This window comes from Electrona antarctica, assembly GCF_951216825.1.
Source record: "Electrona antarctica genome assembly, chromosome: 21".
NCBI classification, from domain to species: domain Eukaryota; kingdom Metazoa; phylum Chordata; class Actinopteri; order Myctophiformes; family Myctophidae; genus Electrona; species Electrona antarctica.
In genome coordinates, this window is record NC_136802.1 from 33,633,067 (window position 1) to 33,656,082 (window position 23,016).

General features: G+C 44.9%; 1 protein-coding gene and 1 long non-coding RNA gene across 2 annotated transcripts in view; both read left to right on the plus strand.

Annotated features, from left to right (window-relative positions):
• LOC306914184 overlaps nt 1-22,371 on the plus strand; it is a 36,735-nt gene extending 14,364 nt beyond the window's left edge. Inside the window, exons 2-3 of the long non-coding RNA XR_013788663.1 lie at nt 12,435-12,487; nt 22,170-22,371. This is a non-coding gene — a long non-coding RNA (uncharacterized lncRNA). The remainder of the gene's footprint in view (nt 1-12,434; nt 12,488-22,169) is intronic.
• Nucleotides 22,372-22,487: 116 nt separating this feature from the next.
• Nucleotides 22,488-23,016, plus strand: LOC306914342 (uncharacterized protein; the record flags this gene model as incomplete). Its single annotated transcript, XM_079491338.1, has 1 exon — nt 22,488-23,016. Exon 1 carries the CDS (start codon nt 22,582-22,584, stop codon nt 23,014-23,016), a length of 435 nt encoding a protein of 144 aa, XP_079347464.1. The 5' UTR covers nt 22,488-22,581.

A 23,016-nucleotide genomic window follows, 5' to 3' on the forward strand; every position in this document is an offset into this window, starting at 1 on the left:
TTTGGATTGTTCCTGCAAATATGAGTCAGCTATTATTGCTTACCGTAAGGACTGTGGCTGGTCTTGGAAGCCCTTTTATTGACGGGATTTGCTTTGAATCTCTGACTAATCCTGTAGGTGTGAAGGCCTTTTATTATCCTTATCTAGATTAATAGTTACATTATGTTACACACCATGACTGTAAGTTGCTCCATGGCACTCAGTCAAGTGTTTAATCATCAGAGCACTTACTGTACTGTACTGTATGTATGGTACAGTAAGTGCATCCAGGTGAAAATAAATTAAAAAAATAAAAGAAAAAAGCCTGTGTTTGGTCTAAATAAGTCTAAATAAATCCAGTCTAAATACATACACAATTGTAAAGGGCCTTTCTGTGTGGAGTTCTTTCTGTGTGTTCTCCCCGTGTCCCCTATAGGGTAGGTACCCTCACAAAAATCATGCAGTAATCCTGGTCTCTAAACTACCTCCCCCTGGCCAGCCGGGGCGCCTGATGGAGGGGAAAGGAACTGGTCGGAATAGCGCGTTCCTTCCACTCGCTACGTCCGGCCGGGGAAACTCTCCCCTGTCAGGTGAAAAGAAGCAGCTTGGACTCCTCATGCATAGAAGGAAGCATGAGGTCAGTCCGCTGCCCCCCCCCAGGTTGGCAGAGGAAGTGTAGCGCCCAGGATTACATTAAATGATTGACATTGGGTGAAAAAATGGGTTACAAAATCGTGGGATAAAAATTCAAAAGATAAATACATACCCAATTCCACACTAGCCTGGCGCAGCCAGACTTCAGCTGCCTTCTAATGCATATGCATATTGCCCGAGGCAGTGCAGAGCAGTGGTATATTAGTATCGCAACGCGAGGCTAGTTCCACACATGTACACTATATACTTCAGCTATCTGTAGTCTACTGTACAGCTTGTGTGGTATAAACTCTGCGAGCTGGCCTGTAATAACACAGAAACACTACTCGGTGGAGGAGGAAGTCTATTGGTTATAGTTTGTTTCCCAAGTGAAGGGTGTTTGTTGTCATGGTACTGTAGTGCTGCTGGGGGACATAAAACTAATAATATAGAAATTGCTGGTGACTTCCCTGCTGTCATGCGGCGTAATTCACCGCCGTAGCCTGCAGGCCAAGAAGTACTGTACAACGTCAACACAGTGGCAGACTGTGTCTCATTCACAGGCCCAATATTATTGTGTGGAGAAATGACTCTTGCCTGTGTGGATATACACTGTCTCTAATTACCAGTTGATTTACAGTACCCACATTAACCCATTTTGGGCGGGAACCCCTTTTGGTGTTTTAAACATGATGTTATAATTTAGCTATTGAAAAATAGCAGATCTACAAGCTCATAGCGCGCCACCGAGTGGCGCGCTACGAGCTAGTAGGTCTGCTATTTTTGAAAAATCGTAAAAATGTGGCGCAAATCTTTGAATATATATTCTTTCAAAGTGAATGTTTTTAACTCGGGTCTAAATGGGTTAAGATACAGACAGTACACTGTTGTATCCGTTCGGTTCCATCATGTTCTCATCTCCATCCACATGTACGTGAAACACACCAGTCGTAGTTCAATAGGTTACAGAGGTTCGATATATTGCATGATAAAGAGTAGATTGTTTGCGCGCGCACGCGTGTGCGTGCATGCGCGTGTGTGTGTGTGGAGAGAGAGGTTGACACATAATCTATATTCATATTAGCGTAGTTAACTTATAGTATGTCCTGGTCACTTTCCTGTTTCTCGCTGTGTATCTAATAAGTATTTGCTCTTTAAACACACTGTCACAATGATGTCACCTGTCCTGCATGTAGACGCACTGGAGCCAAACCAACAGTATTAACTCAGTCTAAACACAGGGAACATTTGTCTTGTTTCGTCCTCGCGCCGAGTTCTTGGGAGTGGTCCTTGACGTTTTTAGAGCCAACACTGTTTGGTTATCAGGGCAGTCCTAGTATCTGGAGTTAAGCTTCTTTAGCCTGGCTAAGATTGTGTGTGTGTGCGCGCGCATGTGTGTGTGTGCGCACGCGCATGAGTGCATAAACACTCTAAGTATCAACCATTACTTGGAAGTATAACAAACCTGGGGTATCGCTGTAGATTTGCCATACTTATATTCGGAAGCCTGGGCCATGTGCATAAAGTGACCATGAGTGGCCTAAGAATAGCTGGCATGACAAAAAGTAAAGCCGAACAACTTGCCAAATACTGCTCTGTTTCGGCTGTTATAGGCAGTTTGTCTGTGTGGAGGAGGAGGTGCCATGTGTATCCTTAAGTGAACATGAACTGTCAACCCCGTTATATTTGTCTCCTTGTAAAATTAATTGTAATTTGTGGATTCAAATAAAGAAATCGAAATGTGTGTGTGTGTGTGTGTGTGTGTGTGTGTGTGTGTGTGTGTGTGTGTGTGTGTGTGTGTGTGTGTGTGTGTGTGTGTGTGTGTGTGTGCGCGCGCACATGCATGTGTGTGTGTGTGTGTGTGTGTGTGTGTGTGTGTGTGTGTGTGTGTGTGTGTGTGCGCGCACATGCATGTGTGTGTGTGCATGTTGTCATCTCGTAGCCCTTATGACTTTGTGACTTTCAGCTGACCAGCAGCAGAATGGCCTCCCCGAGGCAGGTAACACTCTACAATCACATTGTCAGCACCCGGCCGACCCAGGGAAAACCTTTTGCCTTGCAAATTTGCAACCCAACACTTTTTTTCCGACCAACACACATGCAGACAGACAGCTGTTAGCAGACCTGTCTGCTGGTTGTATAAAGTGCACCATGAGGACAAAAGTATATACACACAGTCGTGGTGAAGTTCTACAGTGGCACAGATCTAGCATATATACAGTGCTAAACCACAGGTTTTCAAAGTGTGGACATTTTTGGAAAGGATTTCGTTTTTACTATATATTTCAACCCATTAAAACCAGGAAAAGCATCCGTGTCATTTTAGAATTTAGTGTTGGCTATTCAAAAATAGCAGATATATCGTACAACTTCTGTTCTTGAACTTTTTTTGTATTCTTTTTCTTTTTACAGAATTCTCTTCTGCGAGTCCCTGCCTGGCACAAAACATTTTCAGATAAGGGTCTGCAGCCAAATATATATACTGTAGGCTGCAGCCAGAGGCTGGCTATTTGGGGTTCGATGGAGGTGTTTAGGAACCACGCCTGGACCAGTGTTGTTTTTGGCAGCAAATTTCTATTTTAGTTTTAGTCATAGTCTCTTGAAACGTTTGAATGTTTTAGTGTTAGTCTAGTTTTAGTCGACTAAATATCATAAGATTTTTGTCGACTAAATCTACAGGTGATTTAGTCGACTAAAATGTATTTGATGCCGTCGTAATGGCTGATTTTACGCGCTGCGACGCGTTGTGAGCTTGTAGATCGGCTATTTTCAGCATGCACCCAAGTGTAAAATCGACAGTATATTTAGTCATAGTTTTAGTCACCATAGCTTAGTTTTAATTTAGTTTCCATTTAGTTTTCATCAGTGAAAACTGATCGACGAAAACAACACTGGTCTGGACTAAACTAAAAGTCTAAAATGATCTCTAGCAATGTCTGAAGTCCATACTACATATTGTATGTGCCTATAAATCAACTAAAAAAAAAAGAGAGAAGAAAAAAAACATTTTATTAATAATACAATGTGCAATAATGGATATTGTGAAGTGATCTGGTGAATTATATTAGCTTACGTGTATATGAGAACTTACTTGAATGCAACTTTAGTTTTATCTTTTGTGAAATAGTAAGCGAGGTACAACGAGTTTTAAGTGGATTTGCCTTCCAATATGGAACTGCTGACATGCAGAAATTCTTCATTTCCTCGTCCAGTTTCAAGACACTACAATCTTTAGTTCCAGGCCCTTCTGCAGGTCTGACTGCACCCCTATCATTTTGGTCACTGTCAGGCAGAAACCTTATATCTCCATTTTCATCTTTCATCTCATGTTTTTTCCGTAAATGAAAGCCCTATTGTACACTTTGTCATGTGACAGTGAAAATTGCCAATCTGCGAGCTCACATTGCGTCAAAGCTTGAAGATCTGCCAATTTTTTGCCATTTTGTGATGATTTTTGAAACATTTTGCCTATAACGACATGACCAAAATGTGGTCGTTAGGTTGAAAGTGGTTACGCTTGTCTGTGGTTATTATAAATAATATATTTAGTCAATGAAAAGTAGCTGGTTGTGACTGAATAATAACTACATTGAATCCCTTTGAACACTTACACGTCACACATCAAACGATCATTTGGATTACAACAGCGCCCCTCACTTCAGGACATTGTGGTACTGCAGGTAAAACTGCTTCAGAAGGCAAAAAGAAATGCCATGGACTTAAATATCAGATGGCTCAAACCATTGGAAATAAGTTTGAGGTACATAGACATTAGACAATATATTGAATATTAAAAAATGCATGTTATTTCTGCTTTAAAACGGCCATAGTCTTCCGGCAGCACACGGCGCTATAGAGGGTATGCGCATGCTTAAAGTGAAATGGCACATCGAGTGGCAAATCGAGTGGCAAAGCAACATGCAGAGTGAGTTTAACATTGTTTAATGTTGTTTAATGCAATCAGATAGGACTTTTCTGTTTGGATGTATGGGCTGTCAAGGCCAGAAAGTAGTTTTTTGCCACTCAGTAGGCATGCCTGCAACTTCCGGGTTTGATGATGATGTCACACGCATACCCTCTATTGTCGGCCAAGAGATTTGAAGTTGAGGGAAAACAGGAGCGGACAGACCTAGTTTAGATAGATCCCTGGGAGACCCCGGACAACTAAGTAGGGTTTAATAAGTGTTAAGTGTTTAAAAGTGAAAAGTCATTTCACTGGGCGTTCTGTGGAAAGAGGCAGGAAAAAGAGAAATAGTGGCATTCAGCAAAATGGTCCGGCTGGCTGGGAATCAAACCAGAGAAAGGCATTAGATCGGTACGCGTCCTAAGTACTCTAAGGCTATCGGTTAACCTTTTTTTGCCATATCACAATATTACGATATGTAATTCAAAATACCAGACTAGTCTCATATCCACAATATTGATATACAATTATACAACAGTTGCCCATTCATCCTACAGTACTTATAGTCTAGTGTATGTATGAAGATGTGAAAAAATAAAAATAGATAGATTCTGGCCAATTCTTCCCATAGCACGCATTGTAGCCCATAGGGCGAGACCCACCCACGCTGTCCCCCCCCTACCCCACGCTGCCCCCCCCCCCCCCCGCGCCACAGCGGGGAAAACCAGTTGTTTTTTTCGTTTAACACTAAAACACCTTTTAAAGTGTCACAGTGTTTAGATTATAAACAAAACAGAAGAGCATGTTTAAATGCCATGATTGCACTGAGTCATCTGGTAGGCTACTCCTTTTCATTGTGAACAAGTAGCCTAAGCAGAGTACAGCAGTACTGTATGCATACCCACCTGGCAGGTGAAAACAAGATTAGCATTTGAATGCCTGATCTGCATGTGTACAAGGGGACAGGCAACGGGGCCCACCCCATAATTCTTCATGGGGGCTCGAGCCCCGCCGCCCCCACGGAGTCTACGTCACTGCAGGGGCCTATATATATATCTCCTCTTTCTGTTGCATGAGGCTGGCTTGATGTACAAGTGCACCCCTTGGACACGATACTAGTATAAAGCAGGGACTTGCAAACCAACCCTTGATGCTGAGTGCCAAGCAGGGAGGCATCGTCTCCCATTTTTATAGTCTTCCGTATATGACCCGGCTGAGGAATTGAAGCCCGACCTCCAAATCTCAGGGCGGACATGCAGTGGACACTGTAACCACAAGGCTGCATGGTGACTGCCCAAACCTATAGTAGTTATGGATGTTTTTCCAGATCCCTGTGATAATAACTACCAAAAAAAAGAATCAGAAGCACATGCTATGGTCTAGTAGTGGTTCTCAAAGTGGGGTCTGGGGCCCCCCAGGGGTCCTTGGTGGGTCCCCAGCGAAATGAGTTAATAATAATATCACATCACGTCTTTTTACCACTTTATCCATTTATACGCTGGCTATTCAAAAATAGTGGATCTTTCTACAAGCTCACTGCGCGTCACTTTGTGTCATGCTGCAAGCTTGTACATCTGCTATTTATGAATATCTTTTAGAAAAATAGCGTTTGGAATCATTTTGATAATGTTTTCTCTTCTCTGGGGGTTCCTGGCGCAAAAGCTTTTCGCATGGGGGTCCGCAGTCGAATACATAACAATTTAGGTGTCCTTGACATCAGTGGCGTTTCCAGGAATTCCAAGATGTGTTAATTGTCGTGCACAATCAGTAGCACTAAAGGTTTTCAAAGAGATATACCTGCCAGACAGTAGGATACAAAGGCTGAAAGGCATGCATTTGCATTCGAATGGGTGCTCTACCGCAACGGACAGTCCGCTGTCCACTAATAGTTCTCAGGTCTTGTTTTTGTCCTCAGTGTATGGATTTTGGCCAGGCAGAAAATTGATTTATTGTAGATACGCCACTGCTTGACATGAAAAAGGGGGGCATAAGACACATACGTGGCCAGTCAAGAGTCGACTCACTCGAGGCTCCGACATACCTGGCCGGTTAACCCATTTAGACCCGAGGACGATTCTACAATTGTCTTCTAAAACAGTTTTCTGAAGAACGCAGTCGTTCTCAAACATTTTCATGTCAAGGACCCCCCAAGATTATATGTAATTGGCTGCCGACCCCCCATCTGAAAATATGTTGTTCCAGGGACCCCCCAGAAGCAAAGATTTGAGTTAAAAACGTTGGCTCTGAAAGAATATATTCAAAGCTTTGCACTACATTTTCACGATTTTTCAAAAATAGCAGACCTACAAGCTCGTAGCGCGGCACTCAGTGCCACGCTACGAGCTTGTAGATCTGCTATTTTTCAATAGCTAAAGCATAACATGATGCTTAAAACACCAAAAAGCGTTCCCACCCAAAATGGGTTTTTTATCTCACCTGTCTGAGTGCAGTCAGGGTAAGGTTAGGGTTTGGGGTATAGGGTGTCAAGAAGCGTTTATTTGCCACATACTCATTCAGGTACAAGGAGCATGGTGAGACATGTTTCGCAGACACTGTGCCAACACAATAATATTTGTAATATGATAATATAAAAAGTAATCATAATGGGTGAGTTCAGGTATAGCCTAGAATGGTACAGTAGGACAGGTATAGCTTTTAGCAACAGTGTCAAAACGTTCGAACACACGTTCGTGTACATTACGTAGTATACTATTTCCATAGAGGCCAGCTCCGAATGCAAAGGAATCCATTTTATAAGAGAATAACTGCGAGAGCATATAGCGAGGTGGAAAGAAAGGTGCTTAAAACCCATTTTGGGCGGGAACCCCTTTTGGTGTTAGCATTATGTTATGCTTTAGCTATTGAAAAATAGCAGATCTACAAGCTCATAGCGCGCCACCGAGTGGCGCGCTACGAGCTTGTAGATCAGCTTTTTCAGAAAACTGTCAGGATGTAGAAGACATTTTTAGAATCTGATCTCAGGTCAAAATGGGTAAAGTTTCTTTGCACTGGGATCTTTAGAGACGTTGCCTGTGGTGTAACAGCTCCAGTGTTTTCAATAACACAACCTATAACCCTCTCCTAGAACCACTAGGGAAATCAAATAAATTGCACATCACACAATGACTTATGGCATGCAAACACCAAGTACAAAAAGTGTTGCTTTTTGGTGGGGGGAACTTAACAGAGGCAGGTATCATCAATAGTTCTTCTCGGACTGGGGTTTTTCCAACAAAGTGATTCAGAGTCCATGCAAAGCCCTATATAATGCCCATGGAAGAAACAAAGTTACAATTAGTAACATAACATGCAATCTTCACCAGCCACCACCATCTCATTCTAAATTACAATGTTGGCGCGCGTGTGTGTGTGTGTGTGTGTGCACGTGTGCGTGTGCGTGTGTGTGTGTGCAACGCTTTTTACCGCCCGATCCTGCATCCTTCCACCAAGATGTGAGCTTATCACCTGAGGAGAGGTTCAACAAACATTAAGCACTGGGCTGATGCCACCCCAGGTGTCATCACATCAGCTTGAATTAGCCTATAACCTCTTGAGCCCTAATCCCCCGCCGGCGGGGGCAGCGGCTGTCCACCTCATGAACCGCTCTCAGTGGGTAAATGGGGCTGGTCAAGGTCTTAGGTTCCAACTCCGATATTTTTGATTTTCCCTCCTGGACCCCCCTGGGGTTTAAGAGGATAAACAGGCACACATACCTCCCTTCCACCACAGTTTGCCCCCAGTGCTCTGTACTGTCTTTGATGCTGGAACCTCTCCTCATGCCCTCCGCTTACCTCGGTGGAATTGGGGACCTAAGCGACAATCCATAATAAAAAATAAAATGTTTATGCAAAAAACAACCAAAATAAAAAACAACAATGTGACATTGTACACAGGATTGGACTGATAGCAGCTCACTTAACCTACAGATAGCAGACCTACAAGTTCATAGCGCGCCACCGAGTGGCGCGCTATGAACTTGTAGGTCTGCTATTTTTGAAAAATCGTTAAAATGTGCCTCAAATCTTTCAGAAAATTGTCATGATTTAGAAAACTTTTTTTTTTTTAATTCGACGTCAGGCTTGAATGTGTTAAGGCATGCCGTAAATAGCTCACAGCAGCGTGTCACACTCGTGACGTGCTGTGAGCATGTAGATCTGATCTCACTGAGCACAACGGCAAGTATAAATCAGGCATAACTCAGCAGATCCTTGCTGATTTAGTTTTGCTTATGTTTGATGAATTGAGTATACAAAGGACCCCGATGGAAACAGGCCATAGTGCTTTTCCGTGGGTGTTTAATCCTATGAGCAGACCTTGCATTGAACTGTACTTTCCTGTGCTCGTATTTGCAATGAACTGTTAATGAAGTATTCAATAAATCAATAAATCAAAAGCCAAGTCATACAAAAGCCTTAGCCATTCCCTGAAGAAGACCTTACAGGACGAAACTAGGGGTGTCAAAAATCTAATCACAGTAAACATCATGCCTTCAGTCATTTTCAAGTTACTGTAGTCACTTCAGATCAGCACAGCTGTATTGTATTGTAGTATTGAATTGAGAATCATTTTGAATACACAATCGTTTTGAATCTGGATCGAATCGTGACCCCAAGAATCGAAAATCGAATCGAATTGTGGGACGCCCAAAGATTCACAGCCCTAGTCGAAACGTTGGTTTCTGTTCATAAACTTCCAGCATCGTGGCTATGAGTGTGCAGCCTTTTTCTTCTCTTTTCATACAAAAGCCATATACTGTCTAGGCCATTATTCACACAGCACAATTTAAACTACAGGTTTCATGACATTCATTTTCATTTTTCTTTTGGGTTTTATGACCTCAATTACACCCTGCACACAACCTGAACTTTGAACATTCAGTGGGTTTTCTGTGGCCTGGGGTTTCTCTGTGTGTTCTTAAGCCTTTTGAGCTGCAATGAAAACAGGCAAAATCCTTCTGCTGGCAAATTGTTATGTCATATATGGGATTCGTGGACTGTTACTGTACATCACAGGCAAAGCAGAGCACTTGTTTGAGCCAGAAAAAACACAGAAAATCTACGGAATGTTAAACGTTCAGGTTGTTGAGCTCAGAAAACCTAAAAAGAAATTAAGAAAAATTACAAAAACTTTGTTTTATGTCACCAGACCTTTAACTCTTACATCATACATTACTATCATAATGTTGCTGTCGAGTGGAAACCTTGTATGTCCAAAACTGTTATTTTTCAGAAAATCGTTGCTGGGCAGAGACCTCCATTCTTAATATTTTAAGTTTAACTTTGTTGTTTTTGTAAATTAACGGCCTATGTATAGGCTGCTTGATCAAAATACAGTGTCCCACACAAGCATTATTACAGGTAGCAATCACCTTCATTTCCAAAAAAAAAAAAGCAGATCTACAACTCACAATGTGCTGCGTCGCGGCACATTGTGAGCTTGTAGATCAGCTATCTTGCTCCTTTTGCGTGACACTGTAGTACGATGATGAAGGAGAGGAGGGTGTATTAATGGGAGAAAAAAAACATGTAATGTTGAAATATGGCGATAGAGGGTTTGTGCCGTGACAGACAGTGACGATAATGAGCCTCACAGAGGAGTAGAGGATTAATGACAGAGGGAGATTTATGGTTGTAAGAGCTTCAGCCTGATCCATCACAGTGTTTTGGTATGAACTTCACTGGTCTTGACTGGTACAGTATCCACGTGTCATTTCTGTTTTACCGTCCACAACAGCTAACAGGAACAGACATTATAAATGGCTTGCTGGCCCGGAAGTACTATTTAGCCAAATTGTGATTGGCCCGACATGATTGGGTGGGAGACGTGCCATTGGTTGAGAATGAGGTGATGCTGCATGATGACGTATGATGATAAGCACGCCCCTCACTTCACACAGGTGTGATTTTATTATTCATAATATTTTTTGCTTGGAAACCTTTGAATAATTCTGATAATATTAAACATAAATCTTCTCTTCTGGGGGTCCCCGCCCCCCGTCAATTTGAGGGTCCTTGACACGAAAATGTTTGAGAACCACTCGTCTACAGAACGAGCTTGTATATAGCTGCGTGCCATCTTGGAGCCGACACAACCGTCACGCAACCAAGTACATACAAATCAAATCAGCCTTTAGTGTCACTGACTGCACCAATGACTCCCGGCCGAGTCCTCGAGAGACAAATTCCTGTATATTTTCTTTGGCACGGCTGTGATTCGGTGCGCTGCGGGTTACACAAGAGGTAACTGATGTGTGTCCACTGCCCCACAGGGTCGGGGTGTTGGCTGGTAATTACCCCATTGAAACCCTACAAGCATCTGTGTGCCATTTTAGCTATATACAGTATAAACTCATATAGGATTTAGAACAGTGGTTTGGAACAGTGGTTCTCAAAAATAGCAGATATACAAGCGCACATCGTGTCACTTCGTGCCGCACTGCGAGCTTGTACATACGCTATTTTTGAACATTTTTGCGTTTGCTTCTATGGGGGTCTCCTGGGCACGACATTTTCAGATTGTGATAATACATATCATTTTGGAGAGTCCTGCTTGGCACGAAAAAAAGGTTTGAGAACTGATTTAGAGGACATTTGTAGAATGTAGCCTGAGGTCTTACTGGGTTACGATTGGAAAGCGTTCTGTCTTGTGGGAACACACATCGTCCCCTGCTTCTCTACAAGGAGAGAGGCTGTGTCCTCTCTCCTCACTTTCTTGCTCCCTCTCCGACTCTCTCCCTGGCAGACAACCTATTTGAGACTTTGGCGATTAATTATTTACCCAGACAATGAAATGCCAAAGCCTCCTGACACACCGGCGGCAGGAGAGAAAAGGTCACCGCACCATCCTCGCACACAAGCGCATGCACGCACGCACACACGCACGCACACACGCACGCACGCACGCACGCACGCACGCACGCACGCACGCACACAGGATAGAGGATAGTGATGGATGACAATAACATCTTTATCTGAGATGCAGGGAGACACGGTTTTCATCTCGACGTACCAATGCCGTAGAGACCAAGGACAAAGCAAAACCTGATGGATGGACCCGAATCTTCAGGATATCTCTAGAGAGTCCTCTTGAACAGGGAAAACGGTTGCATGTAATGGATTCAAAAGGAATACAAGATTGTATTAAAATAATCAAGTTCGAAATCGAAAAAGCTGTTTTCACTATAGTTTTGCATGACACCAAGTATAAACCAGGGTTTTATACTGGCGGTTAATCAGGTTTCACTTGATTTGTTTAAAATAAAACGTATGTTTTAAAGAATGTGCACTTCCCGATTATTCGATTAACCCATTTTGGGCGGGAACCCCTTTTGGTGTTAGCATTATGTTATGCTTTAGCTATTGAAAAATAGCAGATCTACAAGCTCAAGCTACGAGCTGTCAGGATTTAGAAGACCTTTGTAGAATCGTTCCCAAGTCAAAATGGGTTAATTGAAAAAATAATCAATAGTATAATAATAGCTATAAAGAATATCATCTATAGTTGGAGCCCTAGACTGCATGTCAGGTGAGGTGAACATCTCAGTCAATTGCAGTCCAAGTGTGTGCTGCCTGTGATGTTGATTGGGCAGGCCAGAGACTCATGCGAATCATGAAAGGGCTTTTGCAGTAACCTTTCCTCGATGAGGGGAGGGACCCGCGCATCATTTCAAAAATGTCACCTACCTCACGGCTGAATGAGACTTGGCCTGTTTTGAAAACTAACAAAGGTGATAGTACGTGCACATCCACTCTAGCCCAGGTGCTGGACAAAGATTTCTTCTTCCTGCTGTTTTGAAAATTCCCATCGCTGTGACTTTGAGGACATTTGTGCCTTGTGTTGCATCTTTCGGCTTTCGGGTATGTTTGTGAGATAAAATGTTTAAATGAATAATGCTTTTTATTTTCATGTCCCCTCACAGCTCCTTTCCACGGCTGGCCAAATGGGGTGCCGATGCTGCCGTATGATAAAAAGGTGAGAAGTGTGTGTGTGTGTGTGTGTGTGTGTGTGTGTGTGTGTGTGTGTGTGTGTGTGTGTGTGTGTGTGTGTGTGTGTGTGTGTGTGTGTGTGTGTGTGTGTGTACAATTGTTTGCACAGACCAGTGGTTTTCAACCAGTGGTCAGTGGTCCTTGAGAGGGTTCCAGGTGGTCCCCAGCTAAATGATGGAGAATTGGTAACCAAATGGAGCCTTGTAGATCTTTAACTCTTGAGAGCGTAAAATGAAAACCGGGTCCATTTGGTTTAATTTTACGCTCTCAAGAGTTGTAATTACTTAATTACAAGAAGTCTACACATTTAGAGAATGTAGAATAATTGTTATTTTGAACATTTGCCTGTTATCTCTCCTAATGGTACCATACCAACATCAATACAGCATGGAATTGTGGACAAAATCTTATCCAACTGTAAGAAAATATTCATTATTTTTGGGTCTGAGAGGCTAAAATTGTCATCAGATGGTGGTCTGTGGGTCTCACATGCCGAATAAATAATGGGCCTTGATATGAAAAGGGTTGAAAACCACTGAACTAGACCAATAAGTGTATGACTTAAAGCCCAGACCACACCAAAGGGTCGGGACGAGACGTTTTTTTAAGGTCAACCACACCAATGCAACCCATTGAGTTGCAAAGCGTTGCATTGGTGTGGTTGACCGTAAAACGTCTTTGTCCCAAGGAGTCCCTACCGGTGTGGTTTGGGCTAAGACCCATTCATGACGGGAACCCCTCTTGATGTTTTAAGCTAGATCTACAAGCTCATAGAGTGGCACCGAGTGCCGCGCTACAAGCTTGTAGATCTGCTTTTTTTTTTAAATGTGGCGCAAATGTTTGAATATATATTCTTTCAGAGCGAACGTTTTTAACTCAAATCTTTGCTTCTGGGAGGTCCCGGGAACAACATATTTTCAGACTACATACATTTTCAATTACATCTAATTTTGCTAGTCCTCGACATGAAAATGTTTGAGCACCACTGACATAGAAACATAGGTTTTTCAGAAAACTGTCATGATTTAGAAGACATTTTGTAGAATCGTCCTCGGGTCTAAATGGCTTTAAGGTGCATGGACGAATATGTATTCACTACTGTACCTCATGAGCCCTTAATTGCATCCCTAGCTGTTCTTGGGGACAAACATTCAGCAACAAGCAGGTGATCGACAAGCTCAATGCGCCACGTCGGGGTTGCAGATCAGCTACAGTATTATTTTTGCGTTGAACCTTTAGATATCAAATAGCTATTTTCGGCGAAGAGATTTGGTGTAGACTAGAGGGAGAACTTATAGAGAGATGACTTCTGCACACCTGGTAGGTAATTTGGAGCAGGTGCGATGATGACGAGGCATATACAATGTGAAAAGGAGGGACCGCCCAAAATGGGTTAAATTGTTCTGCGACTCAACTGCCCTCCCCCTTCCCCCCTCGAGCACTGCTAGGTAGTTGCCCGGACGGGTTAAAATGTAGGAGGACAAAGTCCAGATATGTGCAAAATGTACAAAAAGAAATACCCCAACAACATCTGAAAGGAGACCCAATTAGCCCGTCACTAAATCCCACCCCAAAAAAGAGATTGTCCAATGCCAATCCAAATAGTTTAGCAACGGTTGCTATGCAGGTCAAGCTTTCTTTTCGCTGCTAACGTGCCTATTGGACAAGGATGGGTTGGGGGAGGGACTTAGTGAAGGGCTAATTGTTATTATTGCTAGGTTCAGAGCATTTATTTAAGAATAAGAAGCAACGTTTCGGTCTTGCGACCTTCCTCAGGCTTGAGGGCGTCAGGTGTAGAGGGAGAAGAAACGGAGGAGGGTGCTAGTATAGAACCCTGGGGGACTCCAGTCAGTCAACAACGTAATGGTTTAAAATCACAAAACCCCACGACCTTCAATCGCCACTACAATTCCCCATGCTCCCCTCCCGCGTATCTGTTCGTAGCCAACTAGACAGCGTTTTCCCTTGGCACGCCGGGGCCAAATATCTACTCCCCCGCATAACGATTTTTTTTTGGTCCTGTTTCATGCAGATAGTGAGAGGTCCATTTATAATGTGTCTGGACTTGGAGCGACCTCACTGGGGCTCTTTGTATAAACGGTGGGTCAATATGCCAATATCCATCAGCCGCTGGCTACCGTAGCGCTCTATAGCAGGGGTTCTCAACCCGTGGGTCGCGACCCCTCGGGGGGTCGCCAAATTATTTTGGGGGGTCCCCAAATTATTTTCAAAAAAAAAAAAGATTTTTTTTTAATTTTTATTTTCACGATTTTTCAAAAATAGCAGACCTACAAGCTCGTAGCGCGCCACTCGGTGGCGCGCTATGAGCTTGTAGATCTGCTATTTTTCAATAGCTAAATTATAACAATGCTTAAAACACCAAAAGGGGTTCCCGCCCAAAATGGGTTAAGGTTATTGTAGCAGTCAATTTATATTGGGGGTCGGGAGGGGGCAGGGCGGGGGTCCCGAGACGTTGCCAAAGCATTTTCGGGGGTCCCCGGCCAAAAACGTTGAGAACCCCTGCTCTATAGGACTGTGGCCCTTTTGTTAGAAGCCAACAAAGCCGTGTCACCGTTAATGTTCTCGTTGAGGTATGGCGGGAGATCGAGTGAGAGTTTTATTTAAGTTCACATAGTGGAGAGTCTCCTCCTCAAGCGTCTCTCTCTCTCTCCCTCATCACATCTCTTAATTCTAGCAACAAGAGATGTGAAGAGGGAGGCCTGGTGTTTTGGAACAGGTTTCATGTAAGTTCATTTGTAGTTTGTGTGTCCTGGGCTGACACTGAATTGATCGTTTTGGAACGCCTGGCCTACAATCGAACGCACACGAACTCGAACACACACACACACACACACACACACACACACACACACACACACACACACACACACACACACACACACACACACACACACACACACACACACACACACACACACACACACACACACACACACACACACACACACACACACACAGAGCACCCTCTTAGTTTAGCACATTTTCTTCCTCTTTCCCTAGTTCTTACTGTCACACACACACACACACATCACATGCCTCCCTCCCTAATTGCCCGGTGTGGGGTGTCACATTTCTGGGCTTAGTGGCGTGTGGGGATTGGCAGGGAGGGTCGGCGTGGGTTACCAGGTCAACTCCCACTTACACCAGCCTACATATACTGTATACATAGGTCTCCCAAAGCCTCCACCAGGAATCCATACATTTGTAAATGAACAAACGAAAAAACAGAAGCGGGAGACATTTTCTTAACCACTAAAGCCAATTCTTTGTACCGGAATGACAGCCACTCTACAAGCTCACAGTGCATCACATGGACACGTGTAGTGAGCTTGTAGATCTTAGGTTTAGAATAGTTTGTCAAAACTTGCCCAAAATGGGGACAACTTGCAGGCTTATGTGGTTAGTTACCATGTGTTACATTGACATTTTTGTACTTTTACTTTTGACAGAGTACTTCTACATGATACTTTTACTTACAGGAGCCAATTCCGTGTGTGTGTGTGTGTGTGTGTGTGTGTGTGTGTGTGTGTGTGTGTGTGTGTGTGTGTGTGTGTGTGTGTGTGTGTGTGTGTGTGTGTGTGTGTGTGTGTGTGTGTGTGTGTGTGTGTGTGTGATCATGTGCTACTCAACAAAACAAACACACCAGACATTATATAACTCTGTTCGGAAACAAGACTGCGATTAACAACATTCCAGCTCTTGGTACGGAGGGGGAAAGAAATTGGAGCATAGTGCTGTCGGGCGGCAAGCTGCAGGAGGTAGAGCAGCCGTTTGGGAACCAGAAGGTATACGGTTCAATCCCCTGGGCTCCTCCTTGCTTAGTGTCCTTAAATTGTTCTGCGACTCAACTGCCCTTCCCCCCCTCCCCTCCCCGAGCACTGCTAGGTAGTTGCTCGGACAGGTTAAAATGTAGAGGACAAAGTCCAGATATGTGCAAATATACTAAAAAAATCACACCCGTGTGAACTGAGTGGTGCAACTCCCCTCTCCCCTCCCCCTCCCCTCTCTCTCTTTCTCTCTCATTAGCAGGCAACAGTGCAGCACTATCTCTCTCTCTCTGTTTCTGGCACAACAGCGCCACTTTTGCCCCTACTGGTACTCATAGTCACACACATAGTCACACACATAGTCACATAGGTTAACCGGGACATTGCTGTTCCTTGGAGTGGTTGCACCACTCAAAAATACCGCAACAATATCTGAAAGGAGACCCAATTAGCCCTTCACTAAATCCCACCCCAAAAAGCGATTGTCCAATGACAATCCAAATAGTTTAGCAACAGTTGCCATGCAGGTCAAGCTTTCTTCGCTGCTAACGTGCCTTTTGGACAAGGATGGGTTGGGGGAGGGACTTAGTGAAGGGCTAATCATTGGCATCATTGGCATCCTGTCCAACATTACAAACAACTTTGCTTCCAGATTACTGGCCAGATCACAGTTTTAAACTTTTTTTCCCCCTTTTGTGCCTTAAATTGATAAATGCTTTGTGCAAGCGTCCCCATTTACTTATAGCAAAAAATAAATAAAACATTTAAAAATCCACTCCACACTCACAACTTAACCCATTTTGAGTGGGAACCCCTTTTGGTGGTTACATACATTATGTTATAATTTAGCTATTGAAAAATAGCAGATCTACAAGCTCTATGAACTTGTAGGTCTGCTATTTTTGAAAAATCGTGAAAATATGTATTTCAGAAAACTGGAGGATTTAGAAGATTCTTTTTAAATTTTGATGTCGGGCCTAAATGGGTTAAGTGGTGTAATGGTACCGTTGGCATAAAATCCATATAGGCATGGCTATACCTGCTGCATTCTACATGAGCATGGATCTGAGGGCCTGGGTCCCTGCAGTAGGAGGAGGATGCAGGGCTTGGTATTGAGATCGCATCCTGGGGGCGTGGACGTGAGGCATCCCTAATCGCCGCCTCTGTCACCATGACTGTTGACACATAACACGGGACGTGCCAATGGATTCAACAACAACAAATGGAATTGTTGCACAAAAAACGGACAAATTGACAATGCTGTGTTGTTGTGTTGTTGTGTTAATAGGGCCGGTGGTAATCGATATTCTATTGATATTGTGACATCGAGACTTTCGGATATCGTAAGGCATTACAGAAGATGTGTCTATTGGTCTGAAAGCAGCAATCGTAGACACTATACCCCCAACCTTCTCTTGCCATACAGGTTTATAATAGTGTTTTGTTCTGTCTCAGGCTTTTTCTTGTCTGTTTTTCGTTTTGTAAACAAGCACTTACAGTAAGCAGAAAGTGACTGATGTACTGACTTGTTGCGGGAATGAGGGGAGGAGGAGGATAGAGCATTAACCCGTTTAGACCTGGGAACCATTCTACAAAATAATGTCTTCTAAATCCTAACAGTTTTCTGAAAAGCCTATGTTTCTAATGTCGGTCGTTCTCAAACATTTTCATGTCAAGGACCCCCAAAAATATATGTAATTGGCCACCGACCCCCATCTGAACATATGTTGTTCCAGGGACCTCCCAGAAGCAAAGATTTGAGTTAAAAACGTTCGCTCTGAAAGAATATATATATTCAAAGATTTGCGCCACATTTTCACGATTTAAAAACAATTGCAGACCTACAAGCTCATAGCGCAGCACCGAGTGCCACGCTATGAGCTTGTAGATCTGCTATTTTTCAACAGCTAAAGCATAACATAATGCTTGAAACACCAAAAGGGGTGGGCCCAAAATGGGTTAAAACTCAACTACTGTACAGTAAGTGCTGTGAAAGAGGGGAGGTGGCGATGATGGGAGAGACATACAGTAAGGTGGTAAAAGCAGAAAGCACTTGAAAGAAACAGTGAAAGGAGCAATTCAGGTCACTGTGGATTTTCTCTGTGACATTTATATAATGCTTCAATTACATGTATGCTCCGTCGCATGACGTCGTCTCTTGCCAAAAACATTTTGCAGATCTACAAGCTCACAACATGTGACAGACACCATTGTAAGTAGGACAACGTAAATTGGGTCTGAACAAGGCTTAAGAGTAAAACGGGGAGTATCAATAACTCTGTCAATGTAGCAAAAATGTCACCTATTGCTCATAGGTGACTTATAGTCTATCTATGAGTCACTTGAGCAAGAATACAGTCCATCCATGCACACAGGACTTTCACATTCAGTTGCGTATGAGCGATTCAATTCAATTCAATTCAATTTTATTAAAGTGTCAAATCACAACAAGTTGTCTCAAGACACTTTACAACCAACAAAGATCCACCCAGAGCAAGCAATATTGCGACAATGGTAACGAAAAACTCCCCTTTAGGAAGAAACGTCAGGCAGAACCCGACTCTAGGGTGGGCGGCCATCTGCCTCGACCGTGTTGGGTGAGAGGGGGGTAGAGGGGGAATAGGAAGAAGATAGACAGGGTGGGCTCCATGGAGGGGCCTGGTCCAGGTCGTGCACTGTGAGGCCGGGTCCACGGTCACACTTCTGGTGGGCTCCATGAAGTGGCCTGGTCCACGGTCACACTCGGCAGTCAGTTGGGGGTTAATATTAGAGGTCCACGGAACTGCGAAGTGGAGGACGAAAAGAGACTCCGGGGAGGGATTCCCCGGATGTTGGGTTAGTGGCAGGCCTTACTGGAGCCTATACAGTGTATAAAGCAAAGCAAAGCAAAGTTACTATATTTACCCAGGGTCACTGGACTAAGCATCAGATACTTGTTTACAGCCAGGCCCTGCTCATAGAACATTTCATGGTAGTGGTTCAATGCCTTGCTCAAGGGCACTTCAGCGGTGGTAATTTTAACGTGCCGGTCCGGGGATACGAACTGGCGACCTTCCGGTATCAAGACCGCTCCGCAAACCGTTCGGCCACCGCTGCCGTATATTACAAGCACTGCTGGGAGACAAACCCACACAATCAATGTACAATTATGGTATTTAGCGATGAGGATTTGGAGATCGGAACTTGTAAGATCAGGGACAAGAGAGGAGGGAGAAGGACGACTTTACAGGTGAGAAAGAAAGACGGGAAAGGGCGAGAAGAAAAGATAAGTGAGGGAAGGATACTAGGATAGAAGATATGGAGTGAGAAGTGAACTGCAAGGGTAGTAGATTAACAAGCACAAACTACATTAGAAAGAAAGATGGCGCGAGAGAGTGAGATACCAGAGAAGAGGAGAGGAGAAGAGAGGGGGAGAGGTGTGATATTGAGGGGGCACTGGAAGGTTATGATTCTTGGAGGGGGGTCCCGTACGCAGCACACAAAATCAAGAGCGAAGTGCGTATGGCACACACGCCATGCGGCTCTCAGTGGGAGGTGTCTGACAGCCTGCTACACTGTCCACAAAATAGACACAGGTGCTTGGGAGTGTGTGTGTGTGTGTGTGTGTGTGTGTGTGTGTGTGTGTGTGTGTGTGTGTGTGTGTGTGTGTGTGTGTGTGTGTGTGTGTGTGTGTGTGTGTGTGTGTGTGTGTGTGTGTGTGTGTGTGTGTGTGTGTGTGTGTGTGTGTGTGTGTGTGTGTGTGTGTTCTCTATCAGAGAACCAGGCTCACCAAACTAACCTTCAGGCTTGCTTGGTGGTCATGGTTGGAATCACCAAATCCCTAAAAAAATGTGTGTCTGTAGTGCAGGGTTCCCCAATTAATTTTCCTCGAGGGCCATATTTTGACTAGGGTACCAGGCTGGGGGCCGAGTCCGCACGCGTGAGGTCGAGGTCTTGCCCTGAAAATTCATTTTCAGGGCAGGACCCCATTTGAAAAGGATGCCCAGTTTGACATGCATAGGCTACTGACCCCCATTTAATGCCATTTATATCTTATATTTTAATTCTTCCGCGGGCCGCCAGGGGGCGCTCCGCGGGCCGCAAATGGCCCGCGGGCCGCCTATTGGGGAACTTGTATGTGTGCACAATAATGTACATGCATGTAATGTGCGTAATGTCACGTCACAGTTCCATTCCTCCTGTCTACCCAGTTGTCTGTCTTCTACTCCAGGGGTTCTCAACCCGTGGGTCGCGACCCCTCGGGGGGTCGCCAAATTATTTTAGGGGGTCCCCAAATTATTTTCAAAAAAAAAAAAAAAAAAAAAAAAGATTTTTTTTTTTTTTTTTTTTCACGATTTTTCCAAAATAGCAGACCTACAAGCTCGTAGCGCGCCACTCGGTGGCGCGCTATGAGCTTGTAGGTCTGCTATTTTTCAATAGCTAAATTATAACAATGCTTAAAACACGCCCAAAATGGTTTAAGGTTATTGTAGCAGTCAATTTTTAAAATAGTTTCTAAATAGTTTTAATTTAGTTTCAGTCACATTTTAGTCACCTGGAATGTTTTAGTCTGTTTGTTAACGTCTAGTTTTAGTCGTCTAAATATCATAAGAATTTAGTCGACTAAAATGTGTTCTGGTGGGCCTTGATGCCGTCGTAATGGCTGTTTTTACACTTGCTGAAACTAGCCGATCTACAAGCTCACAACGCGTCGCAGCGTGGCGCGTTGTGAGCTTGTAGATCAGCTATTTTCAGCATGCAAAATGTAAGTGTAAAATGACTTATACTGGATCTCTTGACCACTAGTCCCTTCCTAACATTTTAGTCTAGTTTTAATTTGTTGACGAAATTATCAGTATATTTAGTCTTAGTTTTAGTCATCATAGCTTAGTCTTCATTTAGTTTCCATTTAGTTTTCGTCAGTGAAAAAAGGTAGTCGACGAACATTCGTCTTAGTTTTAGTCGACTAAATCAACACTGCTGCACTCCCATGACATGCATGGATGTAAAGTCTGCTTGATAACATCCCTCCACCACAGAAGGCAGTCTGGAATGGATTGTTGTCTTGTTTTTCTTCGACTAGACGACTGTGTCGTTGTGCGTTCTGAAGTGTAACAATGGCATCTGGTGAGGACGTGGTGAGTGACTGCACGGCGGGGTGGCCTTGTTGTGTCACAGCGCATGTCATGGACTCACACGGTGTCAAAGTCTGACACCTGGAGCCCCCCCATGCCTACAGTCCTGCGTGTAGGGCCGTTTTTAGTCTGCTGTCCAAGTAGTGAACAGCAGTGTCAACCGTGTGTTCACCCGTGTGTTCATGTTTGTGTGCTTGTGTGTGACTACTATGAGCACCAGTACCAATGAGTACCAAAAGTGGCGCTGTTGTGCCAGAAACAGAGAGAGATAGATAGTGCTGCACTGTTGCCTGCTAATGAGAGAGAGAGAGAGAGAGAGAGATAGGGGGGCGGGGGGGGGGATTTGCACCACTCAGTTCACACGGGTGTGATTTTTATACAAAAGACAAGCATGCAATTTGGGTTTTATGGGGGTGGTGCTTGCTTTTATGAGAGCCAATGCGGTATGCTCATCTCTAGGAATATCATTTTTAAACCGCCGTTCATAGTGTGGGAAATGGATGAAGTGACGGTATGTATGTTGCCGCAGTGTGATACAATGTTACTGTCTGGAAATGGGAAAGCATTGCCACCAGTGTGTGTGCGTGTGCGCGTGCGCGTGTGCGTGTGCGTGTGCGTGTGCGCGTGCGTGTGTGAGAATGTGTGTGAACGGGTCAACCCAATGCATACATTGTAAAGTGCGTTGCGCCACATAAATGCAGACCACTTATATATGTCTCTCTCTGTTCTGTCTCCCCCCCCCCCCCCCCCCCCCCCCCCCCCACAGCTACATCTATGACCCGTCCGAAGCGGGCGATGGAAGGAAGAGTGACTCTGCGGGCAGCTCCCTCTACCAGCCACACCACCTCTCGGGGGACGCCCTGGGCGGGCCGGACGCGCCGAGCGGCCACAACAAGCAGCAGAAGCAGGGCTTCCACAACATGGGCTACAGCAAGTCCAGCGACGGCACGCTCAAGTTCGAGGCCGACAACAACCACTTCAACAGGCTGCACGGCGGCGGCGGCGGCGGCGGCGGTGGTGGCGGCGGTGGCGGGCCCGAGCGGGAGCTCACCAGGCAGGGGAGCTCGCCGCCCCAATGCCCCGACAGCCGTGTGTACATCATCCAGCCGGAGACCCCGGGGGGGCCGCGATGGCCGACGCAGGACCGAGGCCCCAGCCAGGTGCCCGTCTACCCCAGCATGCAGGACTACTCCACGACGACGCCCTCCCTCCCGTACGGCCACCATGCCGACAGCAGGAAGAGCCACTACGGCCACGACAGAGGGCACAGCTGGGACTCGCCCGACATCGGAGGCATGAGGCGCAGCGGGAGCCTGTCGGCCGACGAGGGCGTCGGGGGGACGCCGGACCCGTGCGACACGGGCGACGAGGGGAGCGTCCGCTCGGTGGACGTCCACACCAGCACCACCAGCGTGTCCTCCTCGAAGACCCCGGACGGCACCATGGAGAGCGGGATCTGCGACGTGATGAAGGGCGAGGAGGAGGAGGAGGAGGAGGAGGAGGAGGAGGGTACGGAGGTGTGCAACAATGACACGCAGAGCGTGACAGACTCCATGGTGGCGGAGGCCCTCGCTGCGCTGGAGGCGGCCACCGCCGGCGAGGAGTGTGACTAA